The 20,186-nt window shown below is 39.3% G+C and overlaps 1 protein-coding gene across 1 annotated transcript in view; it reads left to right on the forward strand.

The window, feature by feature from the left end:
* Window positions 1-720: 720 nt before the first annotated feature.
* Window positions 721-20,186, forward strand: part of kcnk3a (potassium channel, subfamily K, member 3a) — a 28,238-nt gene continuing 8,772 nt past the window's right edge. The window contains exon 1 of the mRNA XM_038727300.1: window positions 721-1,102. Coding sequence (XP_038583228.1) covers window positions 820-1,102 — 283 coding nt within the window. The 5' untranslated portion in view covers window positions 721-819. The remainder of the gene's footprint in view (window positions 1,103-20,186) is intronic.

The following is a 20,186-nucleotide window of genomic DNA, read 5'->3' on the forward strand; positions in this document are numbered from 1 at the left end:
TTTTGGGTGGCAATTTTTCATACTCTGCCTATCCAGCGGAAACCATGTATACCCAACTTTAATGTTTGTTAAAAACTGAACTGACTAAATGTTCCTTTAACGGTTGAGAAAATACTATATATAATAATAATAATTATCTGACAGAGACCATTTTTCTGCAAAATTAACTTTTACTTTTGGTAATATAAGTAAATTTAGTTATTAATACTTAAATGCTTTTCCCCTAGAGACATCAACAAAGTTATCTTCTTCTTAAGTAAGGTTTTGCAGGGTATTTTTACAGTGTTATTGCCACCTTTTCATACCTAAAGGATCTGAGTACTATTTCGTCCACAGCTGATGATGAGTAGGGTTTTAAGCATATTTATCATACTTATCATACTATTTTGAATGTAGGACTGAGAGGGACCTTTACTAGTATTTCTATTTTTACATTGTTGTATTAACATTTACTTTAGTAAAAGATGTGGATGGTTTCTCCATCACTGCCGCTAAAATATGTAACATGCAACCAAGTAAAAAATGAAGGGAGCACTCTGTCCACACAGTATTCTGCACGCAATATTTTGTCTGAGATGGGAGGGCAAAGACAGAGAGATAGAGATGGATGGATGGGTGCAGGGGGAGGATTCCTCCAGTAGGAGGGAGGGAGGTTAAGGGAGGGAGGGGTGGTGCTGAATGAACAGCTCCTCGGCTCATAAAGTAATCAGAGAGCCTGTCTGCTCTGTCAGAGCAGCACAGCCATGAGCCAGCCGAGCTCCCCGTCCTCCAGACCAGCGCTGACACTCCATCCGTCCCCCTGACACACACCACACCACCATGAAGAGGCAAAACGTGAGGACCCTCGCCCTCATCATCTGCACCTTCACCTACCTGATAGTCGGCGCCGCGATCTTCGACGCGCTGGAATCTCGGAAGGAGACGACTCAGAGGAGGGAGCTGGACCTGAGGAAAGCGGAGCTGCTCAGGACGTTCAACTTGTCCACGGAGGACTTTGACGAGCTGGAGAAGGTGGTGCTTCAGCTGAAGCCGCACAAAGCCGGGGTGCAGTGGAAATTCGCCGGCTCGTTTTACTTCGCCATCACTGTGATCACGACCATAGGTAAGAGAGCAACACAGAGATCATCTGTGGGAACTTTGACTTTTATTTTACTGCGGGAAAAAAGTTGATATGTTGGATTATACGTCTGTTTCTGACCAAGCCTTGACTGTAAACCCTTTTGATATGAATTATAGGTTATAGTTATGGGCAAGCATGCATGCTTTGAACAACATCACAGTAAGTCTCTAAATCCTGAAGGGAATATTGTAGCAGACACCGCAAAATAATTTATCTTCATGAACTCACTTTGAAAACCGAGGTCTGAAAATGAATACTTACAGGAACATTATATAATAATTTGAGTAATAACCACAGATTGAGGATATTCGTGAATTATTAAGTACAACAGGTGAAAAGTAACAGGCCTGAATATACAATAGTGAAGGAAGTGTTTAAATAGATACTTAATTATCAGATATCCTATTTACTTAAGTATAAGTAGTAACATTGCAGTGTAAAATACTTAGCAAAATGTACTCAGGAACCAGTAAATGTTTCATTATTACATATTATATTATTTTTGTATTGCTGATGACACATTTGTGTGGAACATTTTACTGTTGTAGTTGGTCCACTTGCAGATAATCTTAACAATTTTATCCACTTGGTATTTAAATTTTTTGACAATGCATCTTAGTTAATAAGATGCATTGAAACTAGTAAGTATAGCTGTCAGATAAAGGTAGTAGAGTAAATAGAGCAATATTTCTCTCTGAAATGTGTAGGAGTAAAAGTACAACATTTACATTTATCTGACGCTTTTATCCAAAGCGACTTACAATTGCTATACATCTCAGAGGTTGCACACCTCTGGAGCAACTAGGGGTTAAGTGTCTTGCTCAGGGACACAATGGTGGATGTCTCTCAGTGGGAATGTAACCCAGGTCCCCCACACCAAAGGCAAATATCTTATCTATGCGCCACCACACAAAATGGAAATACTCACGTAAAGTACAACTAACTTCTTCCTTAACTTCCTGTTTACATGATTATTATATGATTATTATAGTGACAGCAAAGAAGGTTTAAAATACCATAAATGAGATAACCTTACATAATCTAAATATTAAACATACCTGACACAAGGTTTTCATATCAGCATGAGGTGTTGGCGGCATTACTGCAGTATAAACAGTTTGTGTATTGCTTTACACAGACTAAGCAGATAAGCAGATTTTTATTTTAAGAAAAAAAGTGAACACAAAGAAATATGTTCTACAAACGTTGTTACAGCCTTGTCACAGCCTTTTACAATTTTTATTGAATTGCAGCATTGAAAAGGGGTCACCTCAAAGTCAAATCTGCAACAGCCAAAGAGAAGGACGATTGAGGACAAGCTTCTCTCCAAATAGGAAATTCTGCTGCTCATAACTAAGTGTTGTCATTAGAGAAGATGCTCCCGGAAACTTAAGTTATGAGACATACATTTGCCTCTTCTCTTGTGCTCTTACTCATTATTCCTGCTCCAAAAGGCTCTACAACACCACAAGGCCCCCAGCTCTTTATTCACTTAATTGCACAGACTTCACATTTAGCCTGTTTGCTTTAGTGATTTAATTTGAACTCAATTTCGCTTTGCTTATAGCTGCAACTCCAAGCTTAACTTAGCCAGACATTTTAAATTTTGGAAGATGAAGCAAAAAAGAAAAGGATGCATTGTTTACTTCACCTGTACTTGTAAAGCAACACTCATCACCTGCTGCTTAAGAGTGTAACAGCAAACAATGTGGCCAAGTGGTAATTGCAGGACAATGGCACACCACAATTCTCAGTTGCTTTATAGACATTGTTTTAATCTGTGACATCCTAAAATATTGTGTAACAGGAATACAAGTACAAAAAGGGTCATACAGTCAGGCATTGTATTAATTTATTTCAGTTAAATATTGTTAAATATTGTTAGGGTTAGCCAATATTGTTAAATATTGTTAGGATTAGCCAGCCACCATAAGTTGATGGTCATACCAGACCAAGTACGGCGGTGTAGCAAAACACCTGAGTGTATTGCACTGAGAAATTGTTCATTTTATTACTTTTAAATTTAATTTTTGAAGGAGATTTTGATATTTGTTGTCACAAAAGTAACATCTTCTGTTTAGCTTATCACCTTCTCCTTGTCTGAGCCTTCCTTATGTATTTAGTCACCGGGGACCAGTTGTCAGTGGTGACCTGTGACTTGTAACCCTATCAGATGCAGGCAACTAATTGCACACTAACCCAACCCCAGGTGTCTGTAACTGCATTCTGTAATTGTGAGCTCCAACAAGCACAGTGATTGGCGTTCCAGCCTGCCATTAAGTATTAATGACAACACCAGACCCTTGCTGTTCTGGCACACAACATTAACACTGTAGAAACTGTACTGTACATATATTATCATGCAGCCATGACTCATACTATTATCCAAATAATGAGCCACAAAATGTGGGTGCATCTAATTTGTTAAGATTTTATGAAGCTAAATCTGACACAATGCTGGGATTTATAAAAACATTTCTGATGATAAAAGAGACCAACCGAAGTAAAAAGAAATAGATTTAAACCTCTTATTTCCTGTCATATTCTATGAACTTATATTTAAAGTAATTTAAGAAATGAGGACTCAGGACATTTAGATCCAACACAGGACACAGCCAAGGACCAGAGTCCTAGAGTCTGTGAAAACAGCGTTCTCTTTATCAGGCAATGAATCAGCCTGGATTCGAACCATTTTGAAATTCATATTGCATATAACGCATTGACTGTTGATTCTATGAGGACAAATAATATCCTGGAAAGTTATGAATAAATAAACGCTTGAATTCACATCTCTAAGCTGCACATCTGCCAGTGGAAAGCAGCTAACACACGACAAGATCTGGCCCCAGCATGCTCTACTAATAAGAAGAAGGGGGAGAAGCTGCAATCACTAATCAGTCATCACTTTCCACAGAGGAAAGGGCAGGGTGTCCATTTACTCACCCACTGCCAGGGGAAAAGGTTTAAGCAATGTGAGAAACATCACAAGGGGAAAATAAATTAGCTTAGAGCGAGAAAGCACTCTCTAGATGGTGGGAGATTAAGGGAGCTCCTCTGCAAAGTCGGGTAACTGGGTGTGATAAAAAGTCTGGGGCTCAGGGGGTTCTCCTTCTGGGTACAAAAACCCTCACCCACCTCTAGGGGTTTACAGCTTGTCACATGTTGGTGTATGTGACCACAGCACTCACAGCTGCAGTTCAAGGTCATCTGGACCAGGTAGAGGACAAATACACAACATGAAAACACTATGAGACGTGGCTCAGATGCTCTGTGTTTTGTCTGATGTGCTGTATGACATCTGATATGGGCAGGAACATGTGAAGCAGTTGTTGTGTGGGCAGATGCCTTTTATTTATTTATCTTTAATTACATTTTTTAACAAGTTGACAAAGTCTAGTAGTCTAACATGCAATCTGATATCACATTGTGTTTATACAAGTTAAATTAAAGGATCAGCAAATTACACATACAAAAGAAATATATTTTCTCAGTTACGTCTGGTTCATCGAGCCATGCATAAAGTTTTGATTCTATTTGGTCAGGTTTTGAAATTTTTTCTTCCACCTCAAGTCATTAACCTTCCTCTTAGGCTCATAAACAAAACATGACTTTTTAAGAGTACGACCCTTTAAAGTCATCATATGGTTGCAGTTAGAGAAACATTCCTTCAAAATCACCAGCTTTGCTTGCATTTTTATTATTGTGAATCACCTCTTGTTAAATAGTTTTTGTTCAAAGATCATTTGGCCATTTGCCTGTTGCTGATTCAGTAGACATGAGGTCAGTGCTTCACTCATTGTCTGTAGTACATGAACAAATTATGGAATCTGTTGGAGAGAAAGAGAGAGAGAGAGAGAGAGAGAGAGAGAGAGAGAGAGAGAAGAGAGAGAGAGAGAGAATCCAAATGCATTCAGGGCATGCAATCTGTATGAGTCGCTATAATCCCAAAAGATAGCATCCGGTCAGTGTTGGACCTTGGACTGGTGAGGAAAAATCTGCTGCTTGTTTTGCATATTTAAAGTGGCTTGGATCAGACAGCAGAAGCCCTCCCAGCTCTGGTTTAGTTGCTCTGTCACCACCAGTCCATCAGGTGTTGATGTACTGGGAAGCTACCAAGTGTGGAAGCACATTAGTGTGTGAATGTGAAGCAGGCTGTCGCTGAAAAAGAGCAGACGGGCTCAGCAAATCTTCTCTGGGTCAGTGAACCTAATGTTTCTATATGTGGCCTGACAATGAATCAAATTTATAATAATTCTTCTATTTTCATCGCTGACAGAGACTTAGATTTGGCACCAGGCATGAATGCATTCTCAGCCTTTGCATAATTAGAGGACACATCCTGAATTATTAATGGTAATTACTTATATTAGTATCATCAATATTATTCAGTCAGCTTAAGAGGTTAGTGCAGTAAGAGGCTGAGTGCACAAAGAATATAACTCTTACCAGCTATTTCACACGGGCACCTATCATCATCAGACAGACAGAGGGAGATGGATACTTGAGCACTTCTCAGAGGAGAGGTGGGTGAGTGTTGCCATTGCAAATAGATTTAAAAATGTGACAATACAAATAAAGTATTTTTGGTTCCCAGGCAAACAAAACCTGCTCAAAAAGTGAACAAATTGTGAAAATGTTTCATGCAGCCAATCTGTAATGAATCATTTGGGAATGAAGCTTTATAATCAACCAGAGCAGTTTCGGTTTACAGTTTAATTGAATTGGGGGTGAATTGATCCCAGGCCTGCTGCTGAGCTGCTGCTGTGTTTTAAGTGATTTGGGAGATAAGGTAACTGTAACTCTCCCTGGTGCTTGCATAAAAGGGTCCCAAAACAGAGTAAATTAACCTTGCATAACCCAGCGTCGTGATCTGCAGTGAGGCGCTTCCCTCCTCACTCATCATGGAGACACACTGAGATGTAATGTGACATAGAGCTGCTAGCAAAAAAAAGAAGACATTTTTCATGAAAGAAAAGAAAGAAGGTTCTGTTGAAATTTACGCCAGTATATTTCTGAAATTACACAACAGACTTTATAGGTTTTAAGGTCCCGAAGGTAACAGGACAAACTGTGCGTGACATGTGTGCATACTAGCAATGCATTAGTAAGAAAGACTACTGGACTCACGGTCTTTGAGTCACTGCTACCATGGGCTGTCACTGAAAACTTAAAGGACTGAAAGGATGACTAAGCTCTCTTTGTTTGCTTTGCCCAGCACTGTGTCACCAAGGTTACAAGATCACTAAGTTCAAAACAAAGACAGCTATAAGTGTGCAGCTGAATAAGACTGATTGTTGTGGGAGAAAAGGGTCAAGGAGGTTGGTATCCACAAGAAAAAGAAATATAACGTAAAAAACCTCTCTGCAGGTTGTTTGGTAGCTCACCAGGCCTGACAAGTTGACACTCTGGCAGGCCTGGATACCTCAGAAAATATGAAACGTACTGTAATGACGTACTGTAAGGCATCATAAAGAGTAAGTTGTGTTGATAATTGATCTTCTCTCTGGATGGAGTGCTCATCCACTGCTGTTTTAGATTTGTGACCCTTTAAAATGACACAAGTCAACTCACAACCACATTCTGTCTTTCTATGAGATGTGAGCAATTTAAGCAAGAAAAAAATGTATTCCCTTTGAATACATTTGAGGCTTGAAGAGGTAAAACTATGACACTGTCCTCTGGAGGAGAACAACAGCATCAGTCGTTTCACCAAGAAAAATACCCTAGTGGTTGTAGTAAATATGGCAGGAACAAAGGAGGAAGTCAGCTGACGTAGCTGTAGAAGGACAGTCCGCAGAGGGACGAGGTCGGAGCGGTTAAGCAAACATCCGACTACAACACATGAGGTCACTGTTTCCTGATTCAAACAGGGAAAACACCGTTGTTTTTTAAGCATGGCCATTAAGGTCACCTAACCTTAACAAACTACTTATTTTAACCCAAGCCATGATCTTTTCCTAAACTAAAGCAAGTCGTTTAGGTGCCTAAACCTAACCAAACCTTTGCCATATCGTCACATCAACTGTCCTTCCAACAGTTTTGGAAGGCACTGACCTAATTATGTCTTCCTGCCAATAGTGGGGTCAGATCAGAGAACACTTCACACAAAACACACCTGTCGTTCTAGACGGTGTGGACAAACTACATAAAAGAAACATTTTTCTGGATGAGAAAAAATATTCATGTTCATCTTGCAACGTTTCCAATTGATCTTTTGACCCCGTGTGAAACTCTGTAATGACTACTCTTACTTTTTCTGTGTTGTGCCCATTTGGTCATGTTAATACAATATATACAATAAAGTTCCATAATAATCTCGGTGCCTATAATACATGAGCCCTGTTTGCATGCTTGCACTAAAATACAATATGTTATGCAATAGTAGAAAAAGAGATTTACGGTACCGGTGCTTGTAGAGGCCAAAAAAACTCATAGTTCACTACTCATTTCTCACATTTGATATACTAAATAAAAACAACACTATATTACACACTATATTATAAAACTTCCAAATAAGTCCTAATGTTATAAAACTATTTCCCTAATAGCTTTGCTGAGAGGCGCAATGTATTTCACTTCAAAATATTCCTTGCTATGACCATATTAAATCCATGATGTGATTGTTGATACCGGTACCGTAGCTGCATGAATAGATGTGCATCAAAATCCAAGCGGTGGATGGCTTTACAGCGTTTTCACAAACGACGGTTCACTTGAAAACAGGCAAAAATCATTCTACATGCACCAGTGCAAACACAGCATTCTTGCATTTACTAAGACGCCATTGATTTTTCTTGCTCCAGTTCTGTCTTCCCCACAGATTTCAAAACTCCCCTTTACTAACAGTGGATGTTGCCAAGCTGTCACTCCAATCAAGACTGGCCATTCGAGGCTTGTCGTCGGTCCCACCCGCAACATTTTAGATTCGCAAAACCTTTGTATTCACAAACAAAACTTTTGGAAGACATTTTTAACCACAAATTTGTAAACATGGATAGTTTTGCTTTCAATCCTAGTCTTGATAGCATGAAATGTCTAGTGCAACTTTACGAGACTCCTCTGCTCTTGATTTGTTTGTTAAAAGTTTCTTCTAAAGTTTCCGAGTTTGCCAAGTGGACCTGAGGGAGCCACACATTTTAATGAAGACAGCAGCACTTTAGCATTTTAATAGGTTCTTTGTTTCGTAACCGTAATTACTATATTGAAGTTAATGAAAAGGGCAAATATCACAGAGCCAAAAGAAAACACACCTTAACTCATTTACAGTAAATAAATACAGTCAGTCCATAAATATTGGGACATCGACACAATTCTAATCTTTTTGGCTCTATACACCACCACAATGGATTTGAAATGAAACGAACAAGATGTGCTTTAACTGCAGACTTTCAGCATTAATTTGAAGGTATTTACATCGAAATCAGGTGAGCGGTGTAGGAATTACAGTTTGTATATGTCCCTCCCACTTTTTAAGGGACCAAAAGTAATGGGACAGATTAACAATCATAAATCAAACTTTCACTTTTTAATACTTGGTTGCAAATCCTTTGCAGTCAATTACAGCCTGAAGTCTGGAGCGCATAGACATCACCAGACGCTGGGTTTCATTCATTTTCATTCATTCATTTCATTGCTCTGCCAGGCCTCTACTGCAACTGTCTTCAGTTCCTGCTTGTTCTTGGGGCATTTTCCCTTCAGTTTTGTCTTCAGCAAGTGAAATGCATGCTCAATCAGATTCAGGTCAGGTGATTGACTTGGCCATTGCATAACATTCCACTTCTTTCCCTTAAAAAACTCTTTGGTTGCTTTCGTAGTATGCTTCGGGTCATTGTCCATCTGCACTGTGAAGCGCCGTCCAATGAGTTCTGAAGCATTTGGCTGAGCAGATAATATTGCTTGAAACACTTCAGAATTCATCCTGCTGCTTATGTCAGCAGTCACATCATCAATAAATACAAGAGAACCAGTTCCATTGGCAGCCATACATGCCACTACCACCACCATACTTCACTGATGAGGTGGTATGCTTTGGATCATGAGCAGTTCCTTTCCTTCTCCATACTCTTCTCTTCCCATCATTCTGGTACAAGTTGATCTTTGTCTCATCTGTCCATAGGATGTTGTTCCAGAACTGTGAAGGCTTTTTTAGATGTTGTTTGGCAAACTCTAATCTGGCCTTCCTGTTTTTGAGGCTCACCAATGGTTTACATCTTGTGGTGAACCCTCTGTATTCACTCTGGTGAAGTCTTCTCTTGATTGTTGACTTTGACACACAAACACCTACCTCCTGGAGAGTGTTCTTGATCTGGCCAACTGTTGTGAAGGGTGTTTTCTTCACCAGGGAAAGAATTCTTCGGTCATCCACCACAGTTGTTTTCCGTGGTCTTTTGGTGTTACTGAGCTCACCGGTGCGTTCTTTATTTTTTAAGAATGTTCCAAACAGTTGATTTGGCCACACCTAATGTTTTTGCTATCTCTCTGATGGGTTTGTTTTGATTTTTCAGCCTAATGATGACTTGCTTCACTGATAGTGACAGCTCTTTGGATCTCATATTGAGAGTTGACAGCAACAGATTCCAAATGCAAATAGCACACTTGAAATGAACTCTAGACCTTTTATCTGCTCCTTGTAAATGGGATAATGAGGGAATAACACACACCTGGCCATGGAACAGCTGAGCAGCCAATTGTCCCATTACTTTTGGTCCCTTGAAAAGTGGGAGGCACATATACAAACTGTTGTAATTCCTACACCGTTCACCTGATTTGGATGTAAATACTCTCAAATTAAAGCTGAAAGTCTGCAGTTAAAGCACATCTTGTTCGTTTCATTTCAAATCCATTGTGGTGGTCTATAGAGCCAAAAAGATTAGAATTGTGTCGATGTCCCAATATTTATGTACCTGACTGTAAAATAATACAAAGCAAACAAGTCCTTGTGTGTCAAAGTGCTCAGTGGATTTTGCATGTGAAAACATTCAGACTCTTTAATTAAAAGCATCTAATGCATCACTGGCCCCAGATTCACTGAGCTGTAGGTACAAAGTGAGTGAGAAACACTGAAATATCCACAGCTATTATTGGCTGAGAGAGAATTTGTTGCTATTCTGGATCTGAAAAAGTAACGTCTGAGAAAGTTGATCGAAGTGACTCTCATTGCTGCTGCTGCTCCGTTCACATGACCAGCGAATGTTTACCTATTGTACGTCTGCTTTATGCTCCAATGCCTCAATGGAAAGTTGAGTGCTTGCCTGACTCACTAAACAAAACATAACTTTGTATTCATTAGACTTCATAATCTAGCCAGGGCTGACTGGAGTTTAACCAAATAAAATAGTACACAGTAGTGAGATCTGAATCTTGTTTCCTGCTGATTCTCCTTCAGAGTATTAATAGACACTGCATGATGTGTGAAGTCTCAGCTATACTGTAGTAAACTGATTGCTGTGAGGCTTATTTGATCAGAAATGAGGGCTATTTTCTCTGAATGGACGAATGCCTATAATCTCAAGTCCTGGAATATTGAATTATGTGGCTCTCTACAACCCAGAGCTTTTAGTGAGGGACTCAGGCGCTCGATAAATGTCCTAATCCTTCCATTTGAGATTAATTGAGATGTGTCGCGGTGCTCCGGACGCTAAATATGTGTTACAATTCCATCAGCACTGCGTAAAGGAAAAATACTACCTCTGTTTATATGAGAAAGAATATGTAGAATTACATCTTTTAAAAGATAATTCTAGTGTTATTCTATACTTTTCTCACTGTCAATAAATCCTGTGAAAAGAGCAAAACAAACAACGTGCTAGTTTGCCTCTCAACACTTTCTGATCCCCCTACCATGTCTGCGATAGTGCAAACACATTTAGTTCCTACTGAAGACGTGAATCTTTAAAGAATGAGTCATAAATATATAGTTTAACTTTTTTGCTGCTTGTACTTGTAAAGCTACTTGTACGCATTTGTAAAACAGCTGGGTATTGTAGATTTTAGCAAAACACTACTTGAACTGGAGTAAATAGGGCTTTTGCTATTGCTATAACACACATTTGGTGCTCTAGTGAGTATTTACATCAGAGGAATGATGTATATGGGATTAACTGCAAGTAAGATACTTTGCCCATGTTTGTAGTTGTTGAAGGAACATGTCACGTGTTTTTAATGGTGTTTGGACAGCACTGCTCTATGGCACAGAATAAGCTATATCATGCACATACATGTATTGCATACATGTATTTCTATGGTCTATATTTGTGTGCATGATATATTATTTGAAAAACAGCAAGCTTAGTCTAAACCGTCATAAAAAACATTTTTTTCTTTTAAAAAAGATCATCAGTGTCCAAGGACTGACTGAGGCACAAAGGAAAATGAGATATGTAATGTGCACCTTGGTGCAGAGTAGACTGACTGGTTGTAAAAGTGTCATAGGGCTGTCTCTAGAAGAAGGCTGTGTCACTGTGTTTCTCCTCTCTTGACCTGAAAAGGAAAGGTATTGGAAACTTGTTCAGTGCGCAGATAGTTCAGATGGGATGTGATTCCACGAACAATGCTGGTAATAAGGCTGTGGCTATTGTGGCACTTTGTTTTAGCAGTGGAGTATGTGCTGCAGAGAAGGAGGCATTACAGGGAATGTTCAGGATTTATATAAACTTTTTGTACAGACAATGTTGCCAAACTGGAGGATTTCCACCAAAATAAGATATATATACATTTTCCCCTCACGGTGCGACCTCAACAAAAGAGGTTAAAAAAAACACGGTAATAACATGACAAACAGTCTCACTCTGTAGTTTTATTTTCATTCAAATCAAATGCAACTATGCATTATTGTAACCACAGTTTGGGGATTGCCATATACATTTAAAGCAGAAGTGTCTTAGGAACAAACCAAATTTTTTATCTTGCACGTTGAGGGGGTGATTTCAGGGGCCGGATTTCTTCCCAGCACTACAGCACACAACACAATCATGGTTGTTGTCCTGCTGCAGTTCATAGGCCATGAGAGTGTTAATCATCCGCGCAAGCCATTTCATATCAACTGACTGAAAGGACATTGTGTACATTATGCCTTGTACATAATGCAGAAATGGTGGAGAAGGCACTGATAAAAGCTTCTAGAAATTTTCCTCAATGATGCTTAAGAGACACAATGTAATAGCCCACACTGAGCTGCAAATTGCATTCATTTCATCGAGAAATGTCTGAATGCTGATGGGAAGTGTGCACAGAGAAGTGTCCATATGTGTCCATATGTGTGTGGTGTGTGTCTGTGTGTCCTTGAACCCCATTCGATAAGCATCAGAGCTACTGTATAGAGCCACAGTAGTGATGTAGAATGTAATCCCACAACACAACACACAAAAAGCTCAATGTACCAAAGTCAATTCAAGCAAGTTACTCTGAGAACCGATATTTGAAACACTACAACCTGATAAATCACCTGACATTTATCCTTAAATATCAAAGCAAAAAAGCAACTTCACATTGCATATTTAATCAAATAGCAGTTGAAGCTATGTGTAGGCTGCATTGCAGGGCACAAATTACAACTAACCTCTGCTGCTATAAAAAGCAGATACACAGCTAGTCACACGACCACACCAGAAAAACTCTCCCCGAGGAAAACACTATGTCATGAAACGCACTCTCGCGCATTTCTCTCAGACGAGGAGGGGGGGTTATACCAGCCAGCTGACTGTTGATTATGGGCCCAAAAGCGCTGAGCTGTCTCCCCAGTGCCCAGAGATGGTGGAGCCTCAGTAGCCTTAGCATTTCTGCCTCAGTACAAACTATGTGTCAAACAAAAAAATAATACTATTTCCACGTCGAGCTTGGTAGGCTTCTCAGCAGTGTGGCTAACGTCTAAACACCGAGGTGAGGGTGAGAAGCTATTACTGCATGTTTATGGTTCACAGACAAAACGGAGCGCTCTCATTGCCGTCCTAATCATAACAACCTGAAGTGATTTGCTCACAACTCACCGGCTCCTGACGACTTCAACCTTCTCCAAGTCCAGAGAGGGGGACTGTGTTGAATGCTTTGGTAACCCGGGTGTTACATTAGCTTATGCTACTCTAACTGGCTCAGAGCAGTGGAATTATTTGGTCAGACGGCGCCAAGTGACTTTAGCTGGCCTGGCACATATACTGTCTCCCAGGGGAATTTGTTTTCCAATTTGTTTCCAGCATCTGTTTAATCTCTTAACAAGCCAACCTGGATGAAGTGAACTGTCACACACAAGGGCCTAATGATAATAACAATAACAATGATAGGTGAGTCATTTTTACCCCCAAAGGCTGCGTTCGGAACGCGAGCTTATGAGTACACATTTAATATCCTTACAAAAAAACACCCTGTGACCACCTTGGGCTAAAACAACAGCCTGCTAACCTATTTTCTCTGGAATAATCGAAAAATATCAAAGCTGTCAGGGGTGATGTGTCTGCTCCCCATCCACATGGTGGATGTGTGGCGCCGGAAAACAGTGCCAGAGTTTCTTCATGGCAATTTACACCAATGGGAACTGAGGCAATCCAATAGATGCGTTACAAGCATTCCAACTTTGTTGATTGTACCTACAATGACAATGGCAGCCATGTTTTTTTTGTTATCACCAAGTATTGAGTTGTGCTTTCTCCTGTTTACAAAGAAAACCTGGTATTCACTTTACTGTGAAAAAATTGCAAAAGAGTTACAGGATATTTTTTCCTGTGTCCAATTTTGGTCAAATATGATTGAGAAATCTTATATATTTGTTTTTACTACGCTACACTAATGAGGCAGCACCTCCCACTTTGGAGTGATCCAAATACAAAAGCAGGGAGCTTTTGAACTCCTTCTTTGGTGCTGGAACAAAAAGACATTTACACTAGCTTGCCAGTAAATCTACTGGTTATCATTGCAACATTTAAATGTAATGACCAGTGATATTATGGTCTTTGGTTACTGTGCTCTGTGTCACCCATCAGAAGAAAAACAAAACAATTTTGATGTACTCTAGTTTTAGAACTAAAAATGCCAATTTATGAGAAATTCAACCTGCTGCAGGCTTCATGTATGTCCCTATACACAATGACGTTTTTTGCCTTACAGAAACTGAAAACTGTAAAAAAAAAAAAAGAAGAAAAAAAAAAGAACTGCTTTATGTCAGAAGATGAGTTTCACCACTTTATCTTTTGTTTAGTTAAATCGTTATCTAGCGAATCAGTGGGACAGTCTGTTTGGGCTCCTACTGAATATCAGGCTGGAACATAAACTTGAGTGCAGTGACATTTGTGTGTCCTTATAAGAGTAGTTTTATTCTCTGTAGGGTCCAAGATTGTCTGAGTTTGCCACAGTAGAAATATCACTGAACAACACAAAGTTAAGACATCAGTTAAAACAGAAAAAGCCAATTACACGCTGTTTTCTGATACTAAAGTTCACACAAAATTCAAGATAATAAATTTTACTTTTTGTAATAAATGACCTGCGTGGTACATACGTAGGTAAGTAAAATATATCAAAATCAAAAGATGGCACTGATGCAATAAACCTCATCCATCCAATTCTCCAAGTAGGTTAAATCAAATGCTGCAAACGGGTGGATTCGCAGATACTGTGTGACCCAGGTCTGGTAAGGTGAACCTGCAGATTGAGCGGAGGTGGAGCTGATGCTCTGCTCCCTGTCTGTCTGTCTGCTCCCGCCATATGGGCAGCCTGAGGCAGTGGTTACCTCACCAAGGTGACAATGAGACCTGACAAATTGTTAAAACTGAACGGTCATTCAGTAGTTTGGACAAAGTCATAACACTCTACTTGGATTGACTGGGAATTGTTCCACAAGTGCGGCCATTGTTTGCATGTAACATTATGGGCTGAAAGGCGGAAGAAAAAGCAGCCAGGGCCTCAAGGTCACTTCAATAGGAATGTACACTGTGGTGATTAAAATTCTGACCTTTCAGGTGAGGCTCTCTGATGAAACAGCATTAAGTCAAATAGCTTTTTGCTGCTATCATTTTTTTTTTGCACCAGATAAATAAAATAATCAGAAGTTAACAACAGACAACATAATGTGCAGTACAGAGAATCCAGAACAGCAGGCAGTGCAGTTAGGGGTTCATATAACACCTTAATAAGATCCATTACTTGATATAATTGCATCTGGTCATTAAGCCAGGTGCCGGCATTGACATGACATATGATAGCTTTACAACGTGGCAACGAGCCCCGTCGAGACACTGATGGGCACTCATGTCTCCAGTAGAAAGTATTTGTCAAAGGACCACAAACACTCCTGCCTTTGTGAGAGTGTTGATGTGTGCGCTGTGTGTTCTGATGCACCCAAACATCTCCTCATGGGCATGTGTGTGTATCTTCAGTGTTTAATATCGGCCTCCTTTTCTGTAACTTACGCATAGCTAGTCATGTCCTGACTTTGTTAAAAAAAATAGTTTGACATTTAGTGAAGTATACTTGCTACTCTCATAACAGTCCATTATATATGAAGCTACCATGAGGAGACCATTAGCTTATCTTAGCATACAGACTGGAAGCAGAGGTAAACAGCCTGGCTCTATCCAAAAGGTAACAAAATCCACCAGCACCTGTGAAGCTCACAAATGAACATGTTATTTCTTGTTTTTTCATATATTTGATAGAAAAATAAATGATCTATCTCCTGGCTCCAGCTTCATATTTATGTACACACCACACAAGAATGGTTTTAGTCTTTTGATCTAACACTTGTCAAAAAATTTCCCAAAATGTCACACTACCTGTAACCTGATGGTACTGGATTGTTGGGAGTAATACTTGTATCAATATTTGAGAGTTTAAAAAGTTTAGAGTTTTAAAAAAAACAAATCAGATAACAACAATATATTGGGTGATATTTCTTTTAATATGGGCAAATATTTTCTTGATAAGGATCCCTTAAATTTGGTTATAAAAGAACTGTGAGCAAGATATGTGCAATTGAAAAAGAAAATTGTCAGTTTCTAAATGTCAGTTTCTTGTTAATAACTGGATAGTAGATAGAACTGAGGTGGGGGGGCTCTAGTCTGAAAACCTTGACCAATTTTTTTTTTCTTAAAAACATTGGTGAAGGTTCTAAATGACTCTAAATGATAATAAAACCGCTTATCTGTGCAGGGTTGTCAGGGCGCTAGAGCCAATCCCATCTGTAATTGCCGGTCGCATTGCTCAATTAAAATTCTTTGTGTCACCAGGCACGGATGTTTATTTTTGTTCCTCTGTCCTCTCATGTATCCAGGGCATTTCTATATTGTCTTACTTTTTGCTGAGTAAACTGATCTGTGTGTGTTATGTGCCAGCGTTCAGGTGCCACTCCTTCGCCAGCACATGTCATTTTAGGAAAGCATCTGCTGCCTGAGAGCAGCTGAACAAGCTGAAGTGGGGCCAGAGTGTGTAAGCATACATACATCATTGGAATCAGGTGACAGGGGCAGGCGACTGTGCTGCACAGGCTGCAGAGAGAGAGCAAAGACATATCTTTGAATTAGACAGTAAGGGGGCAGAGAAATAGAAAGAGGAGAGGGTGAAAAGTCAAAACTGCACAGAAAATAAATGTGAGTAAGGAAAAAGACATAATCAGAGGAACAAGATAGCAAGACAAGCAGCAGCTATTTTTAAAAAGAGCATTCAACTGAATAAAACATGAGCCTGCTGCAGTCCAAATTACCAGAAATCACAAGGCAGGCGTGAAATAACCATGTCAATCGTAGCAGGCTTGTCACATATGTTTTTGTTTTTAATGACAACAAGCTGGACTGTTTTCACATGCAATATCTCATATGCTGGACCGGAGAGACCCCCCTCCAGTGTGTCAGGACTAACCACCACAAAATTGTTGTTTATGTTCTACAGTGTCAGCTATCCCTTCATCGCCATGTGTGGCAAAAACAAAACTGCCGTTTGGAGTGCAAAATGAATCAAAGTCAGTTAATAGTGTGTGAATTTTAGCAATCGTCTCCTGATTCACACTTGGCCCAGTTCCTAGCCTAGATGTAAGTGTGTCTCTGCTCTTTTTATATTCCACAGAAAATGATCCTTGTCATCCTCACCACCACCACCACCATCAGCAGTGACATCTGTGACTAATTATGTACACTGTAGTCTAGGCAAGTGCCTCCCGACCTTTTCTGTCGTACCCTTGCAGTCCTTTCAGATAAACTCCTTCATTGACACCACGTCATGTTCCTCATTTGTTGTTTTGAATGATTTTAAACTGGATGATTCTTAACTTTTTAAATAATTGATCTCAATATTTAGTTCAGTTTGGTCATGTTTGCTTTGGAAATACAACAACTTAGAGTTTATCCATAAGCCTATACTCGGAGCTTTCTGTTTCAATTGTTTGTACACTACTTTTAGCTATTACAAACAAATATCCATTACTTTTAGCTAGTTCAGCTACTGCTAAGTATATAGCCTATTACATGAATCATTCATTTATTCCAGCAGTCATTGCATGTACCCATTAGCGATTTAAACTGTTAATCAATTACTACTAGTTAACTATTTTACCTGTTTACTTTTTACTGTCTATTATGACCATTTATCTATTAAAAATATAATTTTTTTATCTAAATAACCATTTATCCAATAGTTTTAGCTATACCATTTCCATAACTTTTAGCTAACTAAGATATATCCATTACTTTTAAACAGCTATTTAAACTGCTCGTTCATTATTTTTTAGCAAGCTAAAACCATTAATCTATTTTTTTTTTAGCTAACTTTGGTATTTAAACTGTGTATCCCTACTTTGTCAACCATTTATCTATAACTTTTATTTAGCTTCCCATTAGCTACATTTTACTTTTAGGTATGTATAGCAAATAATCCATTATTGACGTAGCTATTTCAACTAACACTTTAGCTTTCTGCTGTTTTAACCTTTCATCAAATACATTTAGCTTACTGTTTCACATTCCCTTAATGGCAACATGTGGTGTTCAGGTGTTACTGAATATGTGGATTTCTTTTTTAACCTATCATTTTTTTAAGTAGTTGGGCTACTCTTTCCATAGTATCCCCTGGAGTACAAGTATCCCTGGTTGGGATTCACTTATCTTGGCTCAACATAAAGACAGTGGTCAGGTAATAGAGCACATAAGCTCAGCAATATGCCTTTATTCTGTGTATCCCTACTGGTTTTGATGTGTTATCATTCTTGGCAGTGATAGGAAGGTATGTTTTGCTGCCAGTCGTTTACCACAGGGAATGATCATCTCTTCCCTAAAGAAACAATTTCAAATTCAGTATCATATTACACAACATGCTCCCGCTTTCTCTTCACTCTTTCTCTCTTCGTGCCCACACAGGCACACTTTTAAAGCAGATAGCCCAAATGGAGCACTTGAAACAGATACTTCTGTTATGTGAGTTGATCTCCTAAAAGCCCAGAAAGAAATTCCTACATTAGCAATGCCTACGAATGAAAGACAGCTAACCCTTTTTTAACGTTTAATATTCTTGCTTTAAATTTCCCTTTATATTTCATCCATCCTGTCCTCTCCTACCCTTTCCTCCTCTTCCTTGTCCTCCCCCTACTCCCCTGTTGTGTATAGTATCTACATATGCAAACCCCATTTTAGTCCAGCTGTCCAGCTTGTAAGTTTTAAAACAACTCCTTATCAATTGTGTATCAAGTACATAAATCACGTGATTTATTTAATTAGCCAACCCTCCCGCAGATCTCACACTCTGCTTGGAATGCCTTGCTGACTGACCTCATGGAAAACTGCGGCCTGCCAAGGTTTCCTCTCATATCCCCTAAAAAGGAACCTAAGGAGTACTTTTGGAAATAGACCCTGATAGGGATTTTTTTTTCACAGTGAAAGCAAAACATAAGACTAGGGTGGCCGGACACACACTGACACAGACTGGTGCTTTTGAGGGCGAATAAAGTGCTTCTACATATAATGTGTAAATGTTGTGGGTGCATTGAGCATTGATGAGAGGGTTTTACTACAACACAGGTGCATTCAAGGTACAGGCAGCTGAGTCACAGCTGTCCGATCTAACCACTGGTCACTTTGGTCTTCAGGCTTGTGATGCTTTAGTGTTTGGGCCTCAGCTGTGAGCTGGATGAGAGCACATGCTCCCAGGCCAGATTTGGAGCCCACACAGGGGTAACCGAGTTAAAGTGAACCCAGACAGACGCTTTGCCAATGTGCTGTCTCCTCTGGTGTTACATCAGATTGCTTGTGATGAATACATCCTGTATCTTTCTCTGTGTTTCTCTCTCTCTTTTGTTACTGGCTGGACAGGCTCGTTGTTCACTGTCGAGGCATATAATGAAAGTCTGATTAGAGCTATTATTCTTATTATTTTACAGTCTGCTGACAGAAACTACAGAATGATTAAGAAGTTGACATAGCAGAATATACGAAAGTATGTCCTGAAAAGCCAATGTATTTCCAGAGTTATTGATGTCCAATGTCATTTAAACGTATCACCAGTAAAATGTAAGTATCTTAATTTGGTACATGGTGAATAGACTGCATTTATTTAGTGCTTTTATCCAAAGGGATTTACAATTCTTATTCGCCCCTGCACATGCTCACACAATGATGGCAGTGAGCTACCCTGCAAGACATTTGCCCACCCATTCAAACCATGTCAGACAGATTCAAACAGAAGGAGCTTGAGATTGAACCCCCAACCCTGCAGTGGACATTACTCTACCTGTCAATCCATCATTACATGTAATTATATTATAAAAAATCAACTTTAACTGTGCCAAATTGTGGAACTTTTGTGCTCTTTTTGGTGACATTAAACCTGCCCCCTTTAAATGATTAGACTAAACCACCTGCTACATGTTACCATCCATCCATCAATTCCTACAAATATACCCTCCAGAACGACACAAATTAGCATTTTTTGTAGCCAAACGCAACAGGTACCACAATAACATTATATAAGCCATACACATGTTTTCGGACCTGACACACTTATCGGCAGCAACATAAATTTAGTGTCTTAAAGAATTTTCTGATCTGTTAAGCTTTGGTTAGTTTAAAGCTCTTGATTCAGGAAAGATAATGGTTTGGGA

Source organism: Micropterus salmoides, unplaced genomic scaffold (assembly GCF_014851395.1).
Source record: "Micropterus salmoides isolate LMB-PRFRI ecotype aquatic unplaced genomic scaffold, ASM1485139v1 Ms_hic_scaffold_18, whole genome shotgun sequence".
In the NCBI taxonomy this organism is placed as follows: Eukaryota; Metazoa; Chordata; class Actinopteri; order Centrarchiformes; family Centrarchidae; genus Micropterus; species Micropterus salmoides.